Genomic DNA, 24,711 nt, shown 5'->3' on the forward strand with positions numbered 1-24,711 from the left:
TCTTACAGGCGTAGGACAGATTGAGGTGAATGATGGCAGTACAAGGGCTAAAGCCACGATTACATTTGGGAGTGGCACCTTCAGCAACTCTTCTTCACAGACTAAAGACCCACACCTTCATGTTTAATTCTGCAACATAAAAATCATAGATTCTGGTATGAAATGTATAACTTACTTCAGAGTTAGGGTGGTTTTTTTCTCCATGCATGTTTTCCTCAAAATGGAAAGGATTACACCTTCAGCTTGCCTGTAACTTCTGCTTTATAGTAGTGGCATTTTCACATACTGGACTTGACACATTTTTAATCAATTTGAAAATACTTATTCAAGCAGACCCTCTCATGATATACTTGAAAAAGTACTCTTTCACAAGAGTGTCTAGTGTTTGTAAGTTAAAAATCACACTGCTTTAATAAATTGGTGGATTTTTTTTTCAGCATGTTAATTTTTTTTCCATTTTTCAAACTTTTTTTTCCACAGTTTTTACACTAGAGGAGGTCTTACTGCTGCATACTTACATGGGGCTCCTTTCCCAAGAATTCTATTGAATCAATAGTTTTGTTTCACACTGAGATAACATTTCATTATAATTTTTAACACTTAAAGAGAATAAAAGAGTGGTATGCTTGAATTAGCTCAGAGCAGCTTTTATGCCATAGCACTGTTCCATGCAGGTCTGTGAAGAAGAGCTGCATCGTGCACAGAACAACCCTGTGAGTGCTGAAGTGAGGAGACTGGAAATGGTGATTTTTTTTAAATAGTTTGGTCTCCAATCTGGCTTGGCTTTGATTTCTAGACATTCAGGAAATGGAACTTTCAAAGCTGAAGTCAATGGGAAAATGTGCACTGTTCCCCCTCAGTAAGTGTGACTTTATGGAAATGTTAAAATGCACCTCATTGTTTGCATAGAGTCTCCTTTTGGCAAGAAATCGGAATCTGTATAATCAATTACTCCAGAGATTTTCCTTCAAGGCCTTTGGGTTAGAAAGTGTGGACACTTTTTAAGAGAAAATATTTTTACACAAATGAGCTGTTTTCATACAGAATCAAACAAATCCAAGATATACCAGGCATTTGACAGTGACGTGTGGACAAATACCCATAAAATACTCAAAGGAAATATATGTCAGAATACTAAAATAACTGCTGAGTCTTGACCTTGTGTTCATTAATATAACCCAGTGATTGTACAATATAACTTAAACCGGTGAGTTTTTCTGTTCACTTGTTAGAGCAAACCCCCAAACCCTATGGTTCAGTGGAGTAAGCTATTCTATTTATAAAGCAATGATATTTTCTGTAAACCAAATTTTATGCACTGACTTCTCAGATAAGAAAATTGTCTTCCTGTGACATTTTTAATTATATTCTAGATGGCTGTATCAGTACGTCCTCAGAATAAAAACAATTAGTAAGCAGATCTCCACATAAGGTGTTTGCTAAAAATCTTCCAGACAAGGCTATAATCGGGACTGTGATCAGGCATGTTGTGATGTTTTAGGTTACTCTGTCTAGCATCCTGCACTGTCTCCCTCATAGCAGTGCACAGTCACTGACTGGGAATGGTCATTTTGACTTCCCCCTTGCACTGATGTGGATATCTGTAGTGCTCAAAGTGAGTCCTGATGTTTTACACCGGGTTTGTCTAGTTTGGAGAAAAGGAGGCTGAGGGGTGACCTCATTGCTCTCTACAGCTTCCTGAGGAGGGGAAGTGGACAGGGAGGTGCTGATCTCTTCTCCCTGGGATCCAGTGATAGGACACATGGGAACGGTTCAAAGCTGCCTCAAGGGAGGTTTAGGCTGGACATTAGGAAGCATTTCTTTACCGAGAGGGTGGTCAAACACTGGAACAGGCTTCCTAGAGAGGTGGTCGATGCCCCATGCCTGTCAGTGTTTAAGAGGTGTTTGGACAATGCCCTTAATAACATGCTTAAACTTGGTCAGCCCTGAAGTGGTCAGGCAGTTGGAATAGATGATCATTGTAGGTCCCTTCCAACTGAAATATTCTGTTCTATTCTAGTCTAGTCTAGTCTATTCCATTCCATCATTAGAGTTGCACTATCTTCCCATATGCATACGCAGGCAAACATGCCATTTACCCCCCTATGTATTTGTAAGATATCAAATGGCTATTTTACTTATAGTAATTTTATGCATACATAAAATTGTCATTAGGTCTTATGGGAAGACAAGAAGTTATGTTTCTTTTTCTGGCTTTGGGTCTGATCATGCAAGCTGCACAGCCCTTCTGCAAAATTACTCTTTCATGTTTTCCCTAACTTTGCTAGGAGCTGAGGAAATAGGAATTATGGACAACACCGGCAAGTAATAGGGGCAGGCCCTGCAACAGGTACATAATCTGAAATACAGTCACTTACTTTTTTTGTTAAAAGGTGGTAGATAAGATACAGAAAAATATTTATCCATACCTCACTAAAATCTAACCACCCACTATACTACAGGCTTGCAGATTAACTCAGTTGATATAAACTCTTGTACAAATATATGCATTTACGTAAATACACACATATATAGAAATTTTTTATGTGTTATAATTATTGTTCCAATAAACTGGAATTGTGCAGTGACACAGTGTTTATGATTGCTTGGACTGAATAACTGTCTGATAAGTGTTCTTGATAATGTTGTTTGGAATAAAGGAAAGAGAGAAAAGGAATTAATTGGTTTTTTGAGGCATCAATGTATGCATGTATTAGTCTCCACAAGTACCATGCTGCCTTTATGTTTCAGTCTTTTTAATGGTCAGCAGATATTTGCAGCTGAATAGGCAGTAAATAAATGGAGACAACATATTTTCACAGTGAATAGTAAACAGTTTTGCAGTTTGTCTTGTCAGGAAAACCCCTTTCATTTATCCATACAGAAATGGTATTAGGTTGTTCAAGTTTTGCTTAAACTTGTGTTTTGCGCAGGCTCCTGGAATATTTTACACTCCTCTGGCTCCACTTACAAAAGAAAGGTGTTTTTCAAAAACTTCTCACGATTGCTTGTGGTAGTTCTTATAGGAGCCTTGATGCACAGGAGTCCCAAATGCCAAATTAGATGCCCTGGGTCTCTGATTTACAGCTCCTCTAGGCAATAGTAGGGTTGGTCACTACTTTCTTCCATTAATGTTCATGCATCTAAATCAGAGGTAGCAGTGGTAGAAAGTTTAATCCTTTTCTGCTGAATCTGTCTCATTGGTTTTTCTTCGTGGACACTTTTACAACATTGTCAGATCCTCAGATTATGTTGGTGGTAGGCATTTGTAACTCCTCCCTGCAGACTCCAGATATGAATGAGTTTTTTGTAATGAGTTACCACGCATGATATGGTGTGCTCTGTGTGCTCTTGGCCTGTGCAGTGTTGAAATTTGTTGACTTAAACAACTTTCTCAACATGGTAACATACTCATGTGATTAATCCCTGCAGCTAAGGGTGAGTCAAGATGACAGTAAATACTCTTGCAGCATAGAAGCCTGAGACCCCTCACTCAGTTGTAAATGTTTCTAGCACCGAGACCCAAATCTCATAATAAGGCTTGGAAGGTGGATTTGTATAAGCCCTGAAAACCATGGTTGCTTGTTCAGACCTGTTGAAGCTTTTTTGTTGTTGATTGCTAAATACTAGTAATAGAAGAAGAGAGGTCCATGATCAATGGCAATCCAGGCAGCTGTGGAGTCAGAGATCAAATGGTACATAGGATGCCTCTCAGTTGACTTCAGATGTGTTGGGAGGTCTGGGCTACCTGCAAGGAAAGAAACTTTGAAGAAAAACAAGCTTATGTTGTGAGGGTCTGGAAAAGAAAGCATATATTAGCTGCAAGTGACAAGGAAGTAGGGTTCATTATAAGTCAGTTATAAATCAGCCTTTTTTGTGGAGGAGAGATCTAGTTAAGAGGGTTGTTGATCCCACTTTAAAGCAGCCATAAGGCTTAGTGCTTACCAAAGTCTTTTGGCTCTCCCTGCTGTGGCCTTTGCCCAGATAAGCTCTGTGCATCTTACAGGCCTCCAGACTTCGTTACATCAGATGGTGCCGAAGACTGGTTAGCTGTCTGCTGCTGCTGAAGGGACCTCTGGATCCTGTAAGATCTGAAGGGGGCAGTCAGCTCTTGCCTTCTCAAGAGGGCATCCACCAAGATGGATTTCAGCCTGAGCTGAAAGAGGAGCACAGTAACCAGGAGAGAAAGGCACACCATCAAATATCTCAGTTCTCTTAGAAGCGGAAAGGGATCTATGATTGTTCCTAGAAGATTTAAAGAGAAATGGATTTCAGTGTGAACACTGCCTGATAGTCTGTGGTCTTAAACTGCATAATTTCTTCTCTAGAAGAATACTCTTGACCCTGAAGTGAATTCTTGGGAAGGGGAAAAATTCATTTCTTCTTTAAAAAGAAAACCAAAGCCTTGCCAACCTCTATAAGGAATGTCCTAGGAATCCTCTCATGCTGAATTCAGGGATGTCTTCCTGTATTTTTATCTGACCAAGAAGCAGAGGCCAGAGTGGTATGGTGTAGAGGTGATAGAGGTAGGAGTGGTGTGGATCTCAAGCAAAATTTCTGTTAATGTCAATGGACCTATGTCTGTCTAAGCATTTGAAGCTGAGTTGTGGATGCACAGTAGAGAGATTAGCCTGCTAAGGTAAAACATTAATACAATCTCTGACAAGTGACTATGAAATATGTGAGCTGAAAGTAAACTTCTTTTATATATTTGTATGTTTGTGTGCATACATAGATATTAATAAACAGTGCAAATAAAAGGTGCAGAGTTGGCTGCTAGTAGGAAATGGCTGTCTTGCTTGGAGAGAGGTGCATTGAATTTTTATGGTTATATCCCATGAAACAATTGAGCAGAAATATGAGCTGTCAGGAAGCTAGATGTGCGTAAATATAACTTGCGTTTCTCTGTGGATGGTTTATATTATTTACATTTATAGAAACTAGCTCCCATTTAGAACAGCTAATGCAGAAATAACTGCAGAGTCCTGTCTGCTCTAAGGTTGATGTCACTTTTGGTGTCGCCTTTTCTGGATGTGTCATGAATCTTTGAAGAGGTGTCAGACAGACAAGAATATAACTTTCAGAATTAGATTTTTAACCCCTATATTTATTTTCCTGTTTCAAGCTCTTTTGTTGTTGTTGTTGTTGTAATTTGACCTGTTGCTCAGTACCCAGCTGTTTCTTCTGGGGGAGAACCTGGTATAAAATAAAGTTCCAGAGTGCCTGGCTGAGAGAATCTTGACAAAGAGTCACTTTGCTAAAAATACAGTTTAATTTTGTTTTTTCACTCCAAGTGTGGTGAAGGTGATTTAGATATTGATTAAGCAAAACGTTTGAATATTTTTCTGAACATTTTTGTTTTCAGGAACAGACTTAAATAAAAATAAAGAAATGAAAACAAAAAAACCCCCACCCTGTCAGAAATGTAATTAATCTTTCATTGTAACATACGGTTATATTTTCTAAAAGTATCTGGTTTTATAAATTCTAAAGAAGGACTAGTCTAATAATGAAAAATAATAAAATAATAACATTCAAAAGATGATAGCCAATGAAGTCCTTCTAGCAGGGGATTTAAGTAGCTGTTCAGGGAGATTTGTAACACTAACTAAATTGGACATATTCCTTAGTGAACAGTATGCCAAGCTGAGCTATGCGTTCCCACTGCCAAAATGAACTCTTTAACATGAAATACATCTTGGACTATGGTAATGGGAAACTTCCCAAGATTTCACACATTTCTTGATAATCTCCACGGAACCCTAACACTTTCCATATGTTTTCCTGGTTGGCAGGTGGAGTGGATACAACAGCAGGTGGTTAAAAGAAGGATAAAGAGGGATTATAAACCTGGTGGTACCCAATCCACTTATTTCAATGATCCCAAGTGGCCAAGCATGTGGTACATGGTAAGTACATATGGGGTCATTGGCTCTGTTTCGTGGTAGCGTTTAGTTGTCTGCTGTGATATTTTGAAAAGGGGCAGAATAGTATGTTCAGAAAAAGCAAATTTTGGGTTTTTTATGTAACTAATGAAGGTCTGTAAACTCCTTACAAGTATTATAAAGAATTCCCAGTGGGCCCTGCAATAGGAAACATTTATTAATGCATTCATTCATGAATGCTTCCTATTGCAAGATGTCTTGGGAATTACTTATTAGAGGATAAACTTTCAGCAATGAGAATGGAAGGAACTTAGCCACAATCTGTGAGAGCAGGGAAACCACTTGATTTCAATGTGCCTAATTCACTGTCTCCAACATCAATGTGATATAAATATCTTGTGTCCTGAAACAGGAGAAAAGAGCTGCAAACACTGACTGTTCAGTGTTATAATTACACTCTTTTTAGTAATGAACAATTGCATTGTTGAAATAAACGGGTTGTTTGTACTGTTTCCTGTCTGACATGAGTTGCGTGTTTTCGAGCAAAAATTATTTTTTTTTTTTGGCCTGACAGTCACAGTTAAAGCCTGGAGTGAAACTTTTGTATTCACGGCATTTTAAAAAAATATTCTCATTTTGCCTAGGAAGATGCAAATCATAGAATCATAGAATAGTTTGGATTGGAAGGGACCTTTAAAGGTCATCTAGTCCAAGCCCCCTGCAGTGAGCAGGGCCATCTTCAACTGGATCATGTGGCTCAGAGCCCCGTGCAACCTGACCTTGAATGTTTCCAGGGATGGGGCATTTGCCACCTCTCTGGGCAACCTGTTCCAGTATTTCACCACCCTCATCATAAAAAATTTCTTCCTTTTATCTAGTCTAAGTCTACCCTCTTTCAGTTTAAAACCATTACCCCTTATCCTATCACAACAGGCCCTACTAAAAAGTCTGTCCCCATCTTTCTTATCAGCCCCCTTTAAGTACTGAAAGGCCACAATAATGTCTCCCCAGAGCCTTTTCTTCTCCAGGCTAAACAACCCCAAGTCTCTCAGCCTTTCCTCATAGGAGAGCTATTCAATCTCTCTGATCATTTTTGTGGCCCTCCTCTGGACCCTCTTCAACAGGTCCGTGTCTTTCCTGTACTGAGGACTCCAGAGCTGGACACAGTACTCCAGGACTCACCAGAGCGGAGTAGAGGGGCAGAATCCCCTCCCTCGACCTGCTGGCCATGCTTCTTTTGATGCAGTTGAGAATATGGTTGGCTTTCTGAGCTGCGAGTGCACATTGCTGGGTCATGTCCAGTTTTTTATGCACCAGTACAATGAAAAGTTGTATTTAGTAGGCAATTGACTCCAGCTGACACATCTCCATTTTGGCTGACAGAAGACTTGCTCTCTTTCTCTACTGTCCTATTGATGTAGTTCTAAATCCTTACATGTTGTTTTCTCACTACGTCACCTATGTTGCTGACAGTAAGACACTCAGAAGGTTTTATGACTTGATAGATGGAATTGCCTCAGATAGTGCAGAGAATATGCCTTTCTGGCAACAATATATAAGATAATTTTCCTGTAAGTAGGTACTGTCTTTTCAGGTGTTTCGTTACTTTCAAAGCATTAGTTTAGTATTTCAGGTGAATGAACAAGATTGTCCTAACACAGCTTTAAAAATATTTTTATTAATTTCATTCTGGCTTGTAATTCATTGTTGCATACATTGAAAAACAAAAAATGTCATAGGTAGTTTGTAACTAACAGTAAACAGTTGCTGTTAGTAAACTCAGTCAGAAGTCCTTATCTTCATGGATATATCATACGAGCATGTCATCAGTCAGAAAGTCTAGTAGCTTTGCTATTCAGTTTCCTGAATTCTTGTATTTTAATGGGAGGCTAATTAATAACTTTACTTCCAAATTCCTCTTATTTTTATTAAAGAACTGTACTACTGACTCTTTTCCAATGGAAAAATTGTTCCATATTACTCTTTCTGAGCTATTAGAGATCTATGTTTTTCAGGGAGTAACTCTGCTTATACAGTGGAAATCTGTTTCATTTCTGTTTAATTGCAGTGCTGGGTTGATGTAGCTAAGGGTTTTTTTAGCAGTTCATTGTCCACTTTGAAAACAGCTTTTATCCAAAATGTAGTTCTTTTCAGTTGTTTATGAAAGCTGTATTATTTTGCGTCATGGGATCATGGCAGGTCTTTTTCCCAGTTTACTGAAATGTGTATACTTGTCTGTCTCCTCTGATATGTATGTTTATTGAGTCTGCCTATCCTATAAATACATGCATAAGGTGACAGACAGATTCCAATAAATGGCAGTAGATCGTGATATTGTGTCCTGTCTGTTCTGATTTTTTTAAAATTTCATTTCAGCATTTTTAATTGAAACTAGACAGTAACAGTGATTTATCTTTAGGTAGTCTGCCGTAATGGCTACAGACTTTTCAGCTCTGTGTTAGACTAAAAAAAGGGAGGCCAAATTTCAAGAGAATAATGGTAGTCAAGCAAAAGCCCACTATATATCATGTAGAGTAGCTTATGTAATTTTTCCTTTGTGCTCCTAGATTTGTATACAAGGTTTTTAGTACCACCATAGCTTTTTGGTGGAACTAGATTAGTGGGGTGTTTTTTAACTGATAATAGATGCTTATAGCAGTTGCCTCTAATTTTGTTCAGGAAGGTAGCAGTCTCCTATTTATAAATCAGTTGTGTTGCCTAGCCACACTGCTTCACAGCTGCCCTACAATTGCCAGTCCAATACAGAAAGCACTTTAGGGCAGCAAACAGACTTTACTGTTTGTCTTGTACAACTTTCAGAATATTGTCATTTCTATACCTGTGGAAGAAAGTCCTCACTTGCAGACCCTCTGGGAAGGGGCTGTTCCTGACTGATTGCATTTACTTCTACTGAATAACTCTCTGTATTTGCAGTATCTTTAGTGGTAGTGGTTTGATGACATTTTGTTGAGAGAGATCAGTAAAGTATTAGCGAGTATACTATTTCAGCAGAGAGAATAGTGAAAAATATGTGAATGGGTTGACTTCAGGACTGACTTGGGTCATTACCAGATATCCTCATATGACTGTATTTGTGATTGTAACTATAGCTACTTTTGTTAATCTTATTTACCTTTATAAGTTGAAGGGAAAAAAAGGAATTCGAGGCTAGTTAATGGTTTCAGTCATTGCTATGTCAGAAAGAGGTTTTTAGGTTGCTGGCTGCAGACGTGTTACTGAGAAAGTAATAAAATATTATCATGTACAGGTTTGTGTTTGGATTAATAAGTAACTTCGTTGTGGGTTAAGATTGATACCTTTGGCCGTTGAACTGGCATAATCTCTAACAGGGCCGTAAATGTAGTTCAGATTTGTTGACACAAGTCCTTTTATTCAAAGACTTTGTCAAGCAGTATCTGATTGATGTTTTTCCTCCCCCAGCTTTTTCTTCACAAGTACCACCCCTTGTAATTTGAATTGTCTGGGCTAGAAATAATACATATTCGCTTGTGTGATATCCATGGCAAGAAGTTATGAGGGGGATTCAGGCCTTCTTTCTCCTTTGGGCCATCACAAAGTTTAAAAGTATCACTCAAGAGCTATTCTGTGAACAAATTAAAAGGTCTTTTTTTAATCACTGTATTTTTCTCCATTTATTCTAAACACATTCCTAGAAAGAGCAGAGACATTAGGAATACAGTTATTTAGCACCTTATGGTTCTGTGGAAGCTGAAGCAGACAGAGCTTCCAGAGCCACTCATCACCTGAACAAGTCTACTTGTGCTTTTCATTACCAGGGGATTATCTATTGAGAAATTACAGCTTCTCATGCTTTTGAATAACAGGGGAAAGGCAATTTTCTTCTGACTTCCCTCCCTCAAAGCAAGGAAAGTTGGAAAAAAACCAACTGCTTTATCATGACCTCTGAATTCTGAGGCATCTGTGCTTAAGAGTAAAGTAGAACATTTTTATAGATTAAGTCACACATGAAACTTCACCTGTTCAACTGTTATTCAAAACCGACCTACAGAATTGGGTCCAGCTTGCTCAGAATGAACTGATATCAAAGAAATAAAATCAAAGGGAAAGAAGGTCCCTAGTTAACATCCCTTTCCAAATTTTGAGTCAGGAGAGAGCTAAGTCCTGTATGCCATCCCCAGAGCTCAGCTGTCTTTGTATCATCATGTTATAGCTAATAAATTTCTTCTCTTTCATTGATACGAATGTTGACAAAATAACCTGTTTGTCAATAACTGGATGAATTATATACAATCAGTTTGCATAACTGAAAGAGGTCGAAGTCAACCCTGAAACCCTACTGCTATCTGAAACTGTTTTACTTAACTTGTAATAACAACAAACAGTGTCTTTGGAATGACTAAGGGGACTTTGTGCCTAACCAATTTCACTGTACCTGCCAGTTGGTTTAATGAGTTTCCTCATCTTGCCTGCACGGAAAAATGGTCATAAAAACTAGAGGAGGTAAATATAAAAACATTAAAAATATATGCAGAGATGTGGTTAATATAACTAACTTTGACTTTAATAGACTTCAGTCACGAGGCTCTCCTTGTTGTTCATTTCTTTTTGCTACCCACTTCAGAAGAGCTTCGTAGTGGTCAGCTGAAACTAGAATCACAGAGGCACACAAGCAAAGCTTTCTGCAGCTGTAAGCTAGCTCTGCTGTGATGCTGGGCTCATTGGATGTTTTTTTAAAATAGAATGTAACCACAAGAAATTAATTTAGCCATTGTTTATTTTTTAACAAGCCATTATTAGACTACAAAGATGCTGACTATGTCTTTGCATTCAGTTCAGACAGGCACAAGTCTTTTTCAACGCTGATCAAGTATAATCCTCTCCAGTACTGTTATCATCCCTTCTGTTGTTAATAATAATTACTAGTGCTGACAGGATTCTCTAATTTGGAGAAGTTTCCGCTTCCTACCAGGTTCTTCCCACTCTGTATGGCCTAGTTACTGCTGGGCAGGATTTGAACATATAGTAGGATATTTCTGTGAGACTGAGAATTTACTGGAGGAGGAGTATGATGTTTTGAGATGTGAGGCTGGAGGGAGAGGCACTGTTCTGTTAGAGCACCTAAGAATAAATGTGATAGTTAAAGTGTATAAGCCAAGTGTTTTCTTATCACTGAATGCCACTTCATCAGAGAAGGAGGAAATATGTATCCAGAGGTTACTCCTTATAGCTGCAGAAGGTGTGGCACTGTCAGAGAGAAACGGGAAAGCTGGAACTTCCATTGCAGGAAATCACTGGGGTAAGATGGTATTCCTCTGAGAAACTAAAGCATAAAATAACTGAGCTACCCACAAAAATAAATAATATAACTTTAAAAATGGTGTTATACTCAGAGAAGAAGCTAGACAGGGTCTCTAAAATGCATACTTAGGGGTCATCCTGAAAATTTTTATAGCAGTGAAACTTATGTGAGAACATAGGGAAATAGCTGACAGTATCACTAGAGTGGTAAACCACAGCAAGAAGTGGAAAATGGGAACTTGCCTGTCAGCTTCTCAGATAGAAAATGGACAAGATAGTCATATTCATAAGCTGCTTGGAATGGAGGAAGGAGGACACCACCTATTACATATCTAAACCAAAGAAAACGCTGTCTTTTAGTTGTCATTGCTAAACACATCCCACACCAACATAAAGTATAATTCAAAGCATCATTGAAGTAAAACTTTCATTTTGTTTTACATGTGTCTTAGGTCCACAGTGATGTCAGCTCACTTTTTGTCTTAAATAATTTTAAGGTCTGCTTTTGCTGTTGATCTCTATAAATGAAGTACTTCCTCTTTTGAAAATTATTTTCCTTTTTCAGAATCTCTTTCCTTTTCTCAACCTTTGTTATTTTCTCTTCACATTTATTCCTCGTTATTCCTTCTTTCTAGACATAAACTGTGCTTTGGGGAGTAGGTGGAAGACAAAATGCATTTGCAGGAGTGCTAAAAGCAGACAACTTCACAATCTTCTGTTTGGAACCCAGAAGAAGGGCTTCTGTAAAGCTGCATTGTACCTCTCTGTAGTCTGCTAGTTTTCTCTGACAGGTAGCAATATAATGGAAAAGGACTATAAGACACTGTAATTTACTTAGTCTTTTTAAAAATAAGAAAAACATATTAGGTAAATATAATGCACTTCAGTTGCCGAAAAAGTCAAATTTTCTTACAAAATTTCTGAAAAGATACTCTATTAGAAATCTGTAAACCTAAGAAAAGATACAATGCCTGGCTGTGCTGTTTCTCCAACAGCTTATATTATGACTTAGCTCTGGGGGCTTTTGGAAGAGCATTCCCGATTTCCAAAACTGGACTGAAAAGACAAGCAAATGCACAAATGCAAAGTGTTTTAGGGGATTCAGGGTGGAAGGGGATTATAGCAGTGCCAGCAGGGCACAATAAAACTAGGTGACTGAGCCACAGTGGAAACTAACATTTACAAATTACTTGGTGAATAATACTTGGTGAATTACTTCGATGAGACAGCTATATCATATTGTTGCACAATTATAGATGTAGTGTGATGTTACTGAGATTTTTAGAAAGCTGTTGAAGATAAAAGACTTGCTGAGAAGCTTAACTCATTAGCCAATATTTATCAGTCATCCTTTCATATTTGCACTGTAAGATTTCTGGTATAGACAGATGAAATATAATTTATACTGCAGTTGAGAGCAGTCCATGCAGACTGATGAGATCTGAATTAGCAGCTTCTAGGGCTGGCTGCCTTGAGCGCTAATGCTGAAACCAAAACCCAGGAAAAATCGCTTACTTTTCACTTTCAGCGAGGTCTGTAAAGTCAGCATTACTTTGAGCTTCGGTGAAGGGTCTGGTGAACCCAGCTTACTTTGTTTCTTCAGAAAACTCCTCCAGTACACTACATAGTGCTCTCCAGTTATATTTGTGAGCTCCCAGGTGAGCTATACTAGCATTCACAGGCAGGGACAGACACTCCTGCTCTGACATGGTATAGTTGACTCTGGACGGCAGCCAGAATGGGGCTACTAAGCCTTTATCAGCAGTGAGTAATGTGAGTCTCCTAAGGTCCTGTAGCTATGAAATAAGGTGGAGGTGAAGAGTTAGACAGGCCAGTTGCCTCCCTTATGCCGCTGATGAGATCTGTGGGGAGTTGGCGTATTTTGTGCCTCTCTTCCAACTCCACATGTGGGTGGCAGAGCATGGCAAATGATTTTATGTCCCTGGCCTGGCCCTTAATGAGGTCAGCTAAGGCGAGTGGGGCTGTGGAAGGAGACAGCGGGGACAAAGGAGGGAGTGATAGGCACCTGATGGGACAGGGGGGAGAGAGACGGAGGGAGGAGGAGAGGTCACACTGGGTCCAAATGCAAGCCCGGGTACAGGGGAGACAGAATTCGGGACAGAATTTCACCTGCCACATGCTAACACCACAGCAAATGAATACGTGTCACCCTCCTTTATGACCTCCTAAAAATTCATTTCCAGCCCACCTATGCCAGGCATTGGCAGCTGAGGAAAAAACTCACTCTCTTTTTATTGCCCTCCCAAGACTTGTTCTCTCTCTCTTTCCGTCTGTGCAGTGGAAGCCAAATCATTGTTCTTTCTGAGGTGGCATGGCATGCTTGTAAGTGTTTTGCATATTTTGTAACTTGGTTTGGTTGTTGCATGCATTTTTTGTATTTGTGTTTTTTATTGCATGAGAAGATTGAGCTTTTGGTATTGTAGAAAGTTAAGAAGACGATCTGTGACTTAACTTCAGTGGAAGTCCTGCTAGAAAGAATCAAACTGTCTGTCAAAACATTACCTTGCAAATCTGTATGTGGAAACACACTTCTTGTTCTCTGTGGACAAGGTAGAACTAGTAACATAAGGTCAGGTAATACACAATTTGACCTAAATTCATTTCCTGTTGGAAGATGACAGCATACTTTAAGTAATCAAAAACCTGTAGAAGTGGATTTATCCTTATCTACTGAAAAGAGATTATTAGTGCAACTAGTTTAGCAAGATTAGCAAATAGTTTAAAGACAGAATGACCAAATAGGCTACTTGGTCTGTTCCTCTGGGACATTCAGTTCTGACTTCCAGATAAGCAGCCCTGGAAGTGCCCAGGAAACACAAAATGGAAGCCAGCACTGTTCAGGGGTTGTGCCAGCATTTTCACTGAACCAATAAGCAGCAATACTGAAATCATTTCCATACTTGCTTTGGGAGAGATTTCCCTGAGTGTCAAAGATTTGATAATAAATCATACAGCAATAGCACACATTCCTCTGCCTATTTACTACAGTGATTTTATCTTAAGAAAGAGAGTATCCACTTTTATTTTATCTTTCAAGAATTTATTTAAAATGGAATTTTTTTTCTGGGCAACAACTGAGTCACATTAGGAAACTACAGGTACTTTTCTGTATAATGTTGTTTGTGAAATATCGTTTGTGTATAATATTGTGTTTTTCTGAACTGCCTTTTTCTGACTAGTTTCTGCAATTACTAAGGAAATAGTGCCACAAAGTCTTTGCTGAATTTCTAATGAGGTATGATAAATATCTGCCTTTAGCTTTAGTTCAAAATAAACAACTAACAATAAATTACATGGAATATAAATGGATATAAAATTGCTAACATTAACAGCTGTAAAGTGTGCCATACTTGGGGCACAATTTGGTGTGTTTTGGTTTTTTTCTGTCATAGTACTTCAGCAGGAAAAACATTCATGTATATACAGAGGTACATACTTATCGGGAAGTACACTTTTTCTCTTTTCAAGGAGAAGGAGTTTGCCCATCATTGCTTTCTAAGAGCAGTTTTCCAACAGCAACTGCTTAGTTAGCTACCCACTTTTCAGATCTTTTTAAATCAAAATCAAGTAATATCAAACAGCAAAACAATTTCTTTTGTTGTGCAATACTGAGTACTCTATTAATGTTACTGAAAAACGGAAGAGGTAATTAATTGTAAAAAATACTGCTTTGTTTCACACACACACTATGTATTTTTTTGCTATTGTTTGCATACTAAAATTGCAGATACTTCAGGAAAGGGATTGCTAAATGTTATATCTACTTAACTACTATTTTATAGCTTTTTTTTTTTCACATAAAGAACACCATACAAACATCAGGAACCCCAAAATGACCAGAAGTGCACAGCCACAGTACAGAAGAATCGATTCGGAAGCTTGCCTGTCTTGTGGTCTGATTGCTAAAGAATAAAATAGTGTGATATGTTCAGTTTGCCCTCATCAGACGCAAACTCATAACCTATGAGACTTATATAAATTTCTGACACAAGCAGTAGCTATATTACTTCCCAGTCAGGGAGCAAAAATTAGTGTTGCGCTTCCATAAGGCAATTTCCTAACCGTTCTGTACAGAAGAGAGCCTGATCTATGTAGTGTCCTTTGCAAAGGAGAAATTGGAGAACCACTGTTTAGCTCTAGGATGTTAGGTCTCATACCAGTCTTTAAATATCATTATGCCCCTCTTTACTGAAGACAGATGCCATACGACATAGGATACCATGAGAATGGGTGTCGTGGTTTAACCCCAGTCAGCAACTAAGCACCACGCAGCCGTTTCCCCCTCCCCCTCCCAGTGGGGTGAGGAGGAGGAAAGGAAAGAAAAAAAAAGTAAAACTCGTGGGTTGAGATAAGAACAGTTTAATAACTAAAATAAAATATAATACTAACAATAGTAATAATGAATTATAATAATAATAGTAATGAAAAGGAATATAACAAAAAAAAGGAAGGGGGCGGGGGGGTGGAGAAAAAAAACAGGGATGCACAATGCAATTGCTCACCACCCGCTGACCAATGCCCAGTTAGATCCCAAGCCGCGATCCGCGCCTCCCGGCCAACTCCCCCCTGTTTATATACTGGGCATGACGTTCCATGGTATGGAATACCCCTTTGGCTAGTTCAGGTCAGCTGCCCCGGCTATGCTCCCTCCCAGCTTCTTGCACACCTGCTTGCTGGCAGAGCATGGGAAACTGAAAAATCCTTGGCTTAAGATAAGTGCTCCTTAGCAACAACTAAAACATCAGTGTGTTATCAGCATCATTCTCACACTAAATCCAAAACACAGCACTGTACCAGCTACTAAGAAGAGAGTTAACTCTGTCCCAGCCGAAACCAGGACAATGGGGACATCAAAACTCCAGCTTTCCTGATTCCTGCATCCATGCTCTAACATGTCTTCCTGTATAGCAAATGTTGTGACTAAAATTACAAGTATGCAGAGGACCTTAGTTCTTGCTGACCCTTTTTTGACCTTAATTCAGGCTCCTTTTTCAACTATGTTTAAACAGAAAAAAACAACCAAAAAAAAAACCCCAACAGAAGAAGCAAACACACTGAAAACGAAGACTCAATAAAGTGTGTTCTGCACCACTTCATTAGATGCAGGTCGTCCTTGGCATTGCTTGTAGCTACTTCTAATGTCTTGAAATCTCTGCTGTGAGTACATCTGCTGCTCAAGCCCTGTGAAGGGGATTTTCTTCTAGCCAAACAAGAAACAAATAGCAGAGGAGACTAAAAGTGTAGCAAACTCTATCAGTGCCATTTTGGAGAGAAGTCCAGCAAGTGTTTGCACATCTGCATGACTTTTAAATACAGTTTCAATGAAAAATAACCTAAATAAATTAAGTGATCATTTTGAACTCAGTCACTGAATACAGGAGACTTTGTCAGCACAAGACCCCAAGTCTCCTCAAAGAGAGGCAGTAGGGCTTTTTGGAAAATATGCCAGTTTTAAGGTGTGGAGCAATACAGGCAACATCTGCTTGTTCTTTTGCTGTGGAGATTATAAATTCTGCAAAAATTTAAACACTAGTTGTTTCAAAACAAACTCATTTTCAGCAAACAGCAGAAATGTGTGGTGGTCGGAGGAAGTGTGCAGGGGGGAAGAGCCTCAGACAGCCCCAAGAGGTGCAAGTGAGAATCTTTTACAGTATTGGTACCACTTTTGTCTTACCCTTTCTATTGCATTAGAGTCCACTGATCAATGAGTAGCATGCCATTTAAGCATATAATTGCCCTGTCTTCATCTATTTTTATGTGAATTCCTAACAGAACAAAGCAAGTTATTTTCTGTTTTGAAAACAATTCAAAACTGTATTAAAACCAAGTAGTATAAGCACAGAAGCCTAAGGAGAGGCAGATATAAATATGCATGAGAGACTAAACATTAAGTATATAGTGGAGTTTTCCTCTTCTGTGTCTTTCGGATAAGACAGTTTATTAATAAACATTAAACTACTGCTTGGGAGATAGTGTTTTGGGTTTTATGAATATCAACTCCTGGTTACAAGACTACATTTGGGAGCCAGAAATCCCATTTAGAAAAAAATAAAGACAAGTTAAGCAAATAAAAAATGTTTCTGAAGTTACAAAGAGGTTGAATAACTTCTGCTTTATTCGACTTCCATGTACTCTTCCACATCCAGGTTTAATGTTGAATCAGGAGGAGACTTTTTTTCCTTATACATCTCCTGGTCTGGCTGCAAGTAGGCTGTTGAGGAAAGTTGGTTAAGTGCAAGCTTTCAGATGCAGTGTTTGAATGGGCTTGATATGATCCCAGCTGCTGAAACACTGAAATCCATATATACTTGATTAACTAAGTCCCCATGTACATGAATTGAAACATGGATAGAGGAATTAATACAGCCTACTTAGAAAGTATTACAGCCCTTACATCATGGTAAGGACTCGATCTGCTTACAGAAAACATGATTCTGGAAAAAATCCTGGAATTCTTGTAGCCCACTGAATTTGTGTTTCAAGACTTCCTCACAGCCCTTGTCTGATGATGAAGTTTCCCAAGACACCAAAGACAAGCTTGAGGCTCTGTGTGTCACATCCTACGACCTACAGTATCTTTGCCCCCAGCTTCTTCATCCTGTCCCCATCCCTTGCATCATCTCTTATGACTAGCTGAACAGCAAAGACAAAAAAAAATAAAGGAAGAGGGGGCGGGATTTACTTTTCTGACAACGCTGAGAAATTAGATTGGTTCAGCTTTCTTGAGGATCTTGACACTCAATTTAGGGTGTCTACTCTCTTAGTTTTGATTTCATTATTAGGTGTATTTGCTACCCTCTTATGGTTTTCCTTTTTATAACATTGTCTCCTGCAGTTTCTATCTGCTCCCACTCCAAACTGGTGATTAACTACTATATAAGAGGATAAAAGTATTATGAAAGTGAAAGCATTCTTCTGTTTTATGTTTGTCCTTCGGAAGTGTTTGCCCAAACACACCATAACATTGACCCATTTTTTGCTTAACAGGGAAGTTGTGTGACACTGACCAGTGAGAGAGAACAAAAATCTGAAAGATTCCTGTCTTTTAAGCCCACTCACACTGGGCATGCAGTCTGTTTTCACTATGTCTGGCTGCTGCTTCTTCTCCAGTATTCAAAAGTTTCAAGTATTGACCACACTGTGTGAAGCAGCTTTGATCTGGTTTGGGACTTCAAACAGGCTGATAGCCTGAGACCATGTTACATGTTGTGTAAACTATTACCACTGAAACATTCTGAGGACTAATTCAGTAGACATTCTCCATGAATGAATCTATAAGGGTGGCGAAAACCACTTCGTAAGCTTGGTATGTTACTTTGCCAGGCCCTAGAAAAAGTCTTGGATTGTCTCAACATTTGAAAGACTCACACACAAGATTTATCCCAAGATTAAATAGGAAAAATAAACCTAAGGCTGAGCCGTGCATCTCCTTTTGCCGCTTAACAGGTAGAAGTTGTATGTGTGGGTGTGACTGAATGAAACAGAGGTTATGACCCGTGTTGCCTCCTGGCAGGCACTAAGCAGCAGAGATCTCCTGATGCAGTTATGCTGTATGGGGGAGGACAGGAACAATTTGCATGTCTGTATATGTGTTTAGATAAAAAAAAATGTGTAAGTCATCACCATTTTTCTTCCAGGCAGTTGTGGATAGGGGTGCTACTAGGAGATTGATTCAAATAGGAAAGTTCAAATTAAAAGTAAAGCATGCAATAACAGCATTGAGCAGGTTTCCCCCATTTTTCCTTTCTGCACCAACCCTGTGATTATAGTCATGCTGCATCAAGTTGTTCATTTGATTCATGTGTTGGTTTTGGGGGAGAGGCAAGGAGAAAAATATAGAGTGATCAAATAAAATATTTATTGTGAATTGAAAAGTTCTCACCTAGATTCTTATTTTACCCTTTGTATCCATGTTAAGTCCTGGCATCCATAAGTCAGAGGATGACAGGTTAACTGAGAGAAAGTGGCTGAACAGGAAAAAAAAAAAAGAGGAATCTTTATTATTAAGGTGGCTACTTGCAACAGTGCTGTTAATGAGATGCTGTGCAACGAAGTACATAGGCATGTGATCAGGTCTCATGCACCTCACTGGAATTAGGCATCTATCTGAATGCTGTGCAGATCAAGGATAGATTTAAGCATATTCCTAAACTTAAGTGTGTACTTAAAAGTTTTGTTGATTTCTTCAGTGTCCTCCAAACCAACATTAATTGGCTGCTAACTGGCCCAAACTTTGTGTTTAAATAAGCCTGTTATTACATTGTGATTACTTTTTAGTTGGTTTTGTGGATTGTTTTATGTCAAGCCCTAGATCTATACAGGAATTGACCAGGGTATCTGTAACAAGACTCTGAAATGGATCTTCAGTTGAATCAATACAAAAGCCTTATTTATTTTATACAGCGCCAAGGTTATGAAAACAAAACCAACTTTCTTCTTGCTTTTCTTAGAAACCGTTTTTCCTTGAAAGATCTTTACCTTTCATACAAATAGCACAGCAACCACATAAACTCGTATTTTTCTATTTTAAAACAATCCATTCCTATACACAGAGATGCTCATCAATTAAAATTTCTAGATTTTGCTCCAGAAGTAATAAATTATTTTTTCAAAAGTTTTTGTCACCCACTCATAAATGTAAAGGTCAAAGGGGAAAAAAACTCACAACATCACCTCATTTGAATGTTTCATGTCAATTCCCTTTTGACATTATTGCTTTGCATATTTAATTGAGTTTTATTCATAGTAATTAATGTTTCTGTGCATATTTAGAGTGGAGTTATTCAGGATACGCTTATAGTTAAAGCAGCACCTAACTGCAGACACCAAAACTCCCTCTCAAAGTATTTGAAGGCAGTTAAATGGCAGAAAAAAGTTTATTTCTCCCAGGTCATACTTCTTACTGAGGATTCTGTGGAGTTCCTGACATAGAGCTGCTTTAGTCTCACAGAAGCTAGCATCAGGATCTGAACTCCTTTGGTTGATTCATTTCACAAACATGGCAGAGGATTGTATGATCATTTCATTTGACCAACAATCAGTACAACTGGTAATCTGCAACCACCAGCCCAGAATTTCTAATTAAGCTGCAGTAGGTTTTCAGTAAGACATACATATATTAGATAAAAGATCAGATTTGTAAAAGAGTCATATCTATAAAAGCATTGTCTTAATGTTTAACTATTAAAAGTCTTACACCTTGTAGTTGCATGTTTATCTTGCTCTATACTTACCTTGTTAGGCCGTTCTCTACTAGATTAAAGAAATGTTGCCCCTTCAAAAACGTCTATGTGGAGTTACTTGCATGCTGCAATCAAGTCATGTCTTCACCCTCTCTTAGATAAAATAAATTCTTTGAGCTTGTTAAGAATCACTGTAAATTGTGTTTCCAGCACTTGGTTCAGAAAACAAGCAGCAAGGACTCATTGCTCATTTTCCAAGAGCATCCTTTTTGCAACATCAATACTAGGCACATACACATATCATTCCAGGAATGGTATCATTGCTGTCATTAAAAAAAGTGTGTTATCCCACTTTTCTTGCTATTCCACTGCTTAACTATCAAAGACTAATACATGGCTTCATAGAGCATCTTCTTGAAGTTGTAGGTGGCTGTCTACCTTACGTTTTAAATCCTTTTCACCATTACTGTGTTTCTGGACACTTTCTCTCATTTTATGCCTTGCACTCTCAGTCCTACATGCATAATTTTATATATGATTTTATATAAAATTATATTACAAACACACCGCTTAAATAGGTTCACCTTCATAAGTGATCCAGATCACTCTGTCTCTATTGCCATCATTACTTCCCACTCCACTAACTTCTGTGTCATCAGATTTGAGAGTGTGCTATAGGAGAATGTAATTTCAACTTTCCTAAACTACAAGGAAGTATTGTAGCCTCTTAAGATTTGAGACTTCATAGTTGCACATGCTCAGTAATGTTTCCTTAAACAAAATCAATATAACTGTATCTGTTAAGCCATCATAATGGCTTCAAAATACAAACTGACATGTCAAATCCTCTGTTAGCTTCCTTACGAGTGGCTATGTTGTTAAGCGCTTACAGGTTCATACTACATCTCTAGTGGATCCAAAGATCTCATTACAGTTTTTAAGTAAATAAAAACGTTTTTGTAACTGCTTCATGCATTTCCATGGCAGAACATAACAGTTGAAAAAACAATTAGCTTAGAGGAGGTACATTATATTTCCCTGAGAATTCCCCTTTTTACTTGGAAGACCCTTTTTAGCTTTGCAATGTATTTTTGGCACACATTCATGTTAAAATAGTATTTTCAGTTAAACAGCAGAGCCAGTAGGAGAAACAAAACAAACAAGGAAAAGAATATCCATTTACAGCTGAGATTTGAAAATGGACAAAGCTGACAGTCAGAAGGCCGACTGACAGGAATCACAGAAGAGATGAATAGAGACGATAGGAATGACAAGGAAGAATGCAGACACAGGGAAGAGGAGCCACAAAGAGTATTTTGTAGCTGTAGTACCAGGAAAAGTGGTGGACACAGAGGAACTGTCAACAATCATAAAATTAAGAACTCTTACCTTTAGTTTGTTTGTGATTGTGTATAGTTTTCCCTTCTGACAATGCTCTGATCATAGCTTTCTTTAGTACTTTCTCTGGGTGTCTCATCTGCTGATTTCCTGGGTTTTTTAAGATACCTGCAAATAACCTGAGGCAGTTATCATTAATGGATATCATTTCAACGCTGGGACTGCCCTACGCACAGACTCTATATAAGCCTGACAGTCATTTATGTGATTTTCCTCCTAGTCCCAGTTAGACAAATTACATTTTCGAGTCTTTGATGTGCATAAAAGGTGCTTATACAGAAGTTGTATATTCTGTCTACAGGAATACAGTCCTCTAGTATCAGCTCAAAATTATGTTCTCAGATCAGTTCCACATATTCAATTACTTTATTTGCAACTGAGGGAAGTTCCTTGGTAGTACTGCTGCAGTCAACACAATCTAAGTGTCTTTAGTGATAAAGCCAGGGTTTAGTTTAGCAGCAGCTCCCCAAGTCCCTCAAAGTCCTGTTACTAGAAAGCTCCATAGACTTTAGTCTGTGTCCAGTTCTCCATAAAAACAGCGTTTGCAAATATATTGGACTTCTCCAGAACCTTTCTGCAATATCTTCTGAGATGATAGCTTGAATCCTGACACTCTGATGAGATTTCCTTTAAGACCCGTTGCAATTTTCACAGCATTTTTACATTCGTTGCCTATTTTGCACATTCTTGCATGCACAGCTGTATCATATGTCTCTGAACTAACCTTCTTCATATTGCAGAAGGATTTTAACATTTAATCAGCTGAGTCAAATTTCCTGAGACAGTAACAAGAGTAACTGTGTGGTACTTTTTTGCCTTACGCAAAACTTTTGTTTTGTTCTTGAATAGCCTTTCCTTTTCCTTCTCAGGCCTCCGTAGATTTCTCTGGGCTAGTTCTCTCATTTCTGCCAGATGATCTCATCTGCAAAATATAACTAGCCACTCCCTCTAGTGGTTTGGCCTTATCTTCCCAGGTTTCTATTATAATACACAGTGGGCCTTGCATTCATCAACCGTAGCACGTTCCAATGGTGAAAAGCCCATTGGTGCCTAGCGCACTTACTTCCCTATAGGCAAACTAAAATAGCAGCCATTCATCTTAGTCTGATCCTGTACTGTTAATGAATTTTCACAGCATGCATTTCAGTGTCAGATTAAACATTTCTGTAAGGCTGTCTAAGGAAGGTATGGAGTGATTTTTATACTTCTGTCTCAAGAGAATAGTTTCATGAGCTTAAAGTTTGTCCTCTGGCAAGTTATAATCTCCTCTGACATACCAACCAAGCAAATAATGGGACCAAGGGTACAATAACCTGATGGCTTTTTATGGTTCTTAGGGAAAAAGCTTATTGGTATCGAGTAGCATAGAAGTTTATTGCTGAAGTAAAGGCACTGTGAAACGGTTCCAGCCTCAGGAACTCCACATGCCTACAAGAAAACAGGGAAAAACTCCTTCGCCATTACTAGTAATGGAATATGGGCTGTCATCATATTCTGACCTACATGTGCCCTGATTTTCCTACCCACTTCTGTCTCTTGAGGAAGAGTAGGGACATGTATCTTTCCTTCAGCCTCCTGAGCAAGTCCTGTTGTCTCACATTCCTCCCTCTCATTGTTACTCTCTTCCTCCTTCTCCCTCCAGGACATCCCACCATTAACACCAGATGTCACCAGGCTATTGCCTCATGGATCAGAGGGACCAGACCACAACATAAAATAGAATAAAAAAGGACTGTAGTATTGCAACAGTCCTTAAAATTTGGGTACGAACATTCAGAGCCAACATCTCTTCATCTGCTTCCTCACAAGTCCCCTCATTCCTACAAGTTCCTAACATTCTTAGAAAAACAAGTTTCCTGGTCCATCCTAAATCAGCTCCCTGCTCACCCCCTGCACCCAGCATTCCCATAACAGCATATCCTTCTTAAATATCACTTTTCTGTTTTCCCTGTAAAATGAAAATAGAGGGGAAGGGGAGGGAAGTGGGTTTGTATAAGCTCTGGGCTCCTCCCACTCTCGTCAGTCTCTGGGAAGGTTAATGATTAATTGAAGCCATCTGCTCAGGGCCTTCTCTCCATGTGGTTAGTTCGATTCTGTCACATATGTTCACACAAAGTCTAAATAAAACCAGCTTCCTCTCCCATGCTCCTTAACAACTTGAGATAGAAGTAATGGTCTTTGACTTGAAAACAGCTTAAAAAGTAAATTGTGAAGAGCTTGTCTTTAGTACTGTAGAAAGAATCCTTAGAAACTTATGAAAACTATTTTAAAGCAAGACTTACCATCTCTCTGTTTAATTGTTATCTTAGAAATAACGAAAACATCAAGTCTAGCTTGAGAGAGAGAGAGAGGGGGAGAAACTTGGTCTTACTAGATAACTGCGACTCCATGAACTGATGCATTAAAAAAAAAAAAAAAGCATCTTGGGACTTTCTGTAAAACTGCCCTATTTTCCTTTCTTTTTTGGGACTTAGAGGAGGTCAAATAAAAATATGAGGCAAAGGCCACAAAAAATGGTAGAATGGAAAGAATTGTCTCTCTGAGGAATCATTCATCCTTCGTGAATACTGAATCCCCAGGGTTGATGGTACACAGCTGAGGCCAGGGAGCAGCTGTTCTTTTCACATATTCTCTCTAATTAATAAAAGAATTGCCATACTTTTTTTTTTCCTAGACAGGACTTCAGGCAGGTAAAAATGCATTAACTTTTGATCTACTTGCTGGCCTTTTCTTCCCAAGTAGGCTATTTATATAGTAGTGGTAGTATCAGTAGTAGCAGCAGCAGCAGTAGTGGGACAGTAACCGTCATCATACAGTCATCTTGAAAGAATACAGCTACATGTAGAGATATATTTCCATGCGTGCTTCTTTCCTTCCTGCATTTCTTAGCAGTAGCCACAGGCTGTTGAAATTATTTCTTTTCTCCACTTGCTGTCCTTTACTGA

The 24,711-nt window shown here is 38.6% G+C and overlaps 1 protein-coding gene across 2 annotated transcripts in view; it reads left to right on the forward strand.

The window, feature by feature from the left end:
• The window catches only part of PCSK5 (proprotein convertase subtilisin/kexin type 5), a 259,439-nt gene that overhangs the window by 43,576 nt on the left and 191,152 nt on the right, over window positions 1–24,711 (forward strand). For both annotated transcript variants that reach the window (XM_050913017.1, XM_050913018.1), the window contains exon 3: window positions 5,796–5,909. In XM_050913017.1, coding sequence (XP_050768974.1) covers window positions 5,796–5,909 — 114 coding nt within the window. The remainder of the gene's footprint in view (window positions 1–5,795; window positions 5,910–24,711) is intronic.

The sequence above is a fragment of the Gymnogyps californianus genome, chromosome Z (assembly GCF_018139145.2).
Source record: "Gymnogyps californianus isolate 813 chromosome Z, ASM1813914v2, whole genome shotgun sequence".
Taxonomy (NCBI): Eukaryota; Metazoa; Chordata; class Aves; order Accipitriformes; family Cathartidae; genus Gymnogyps; species Gymnogyps californianus.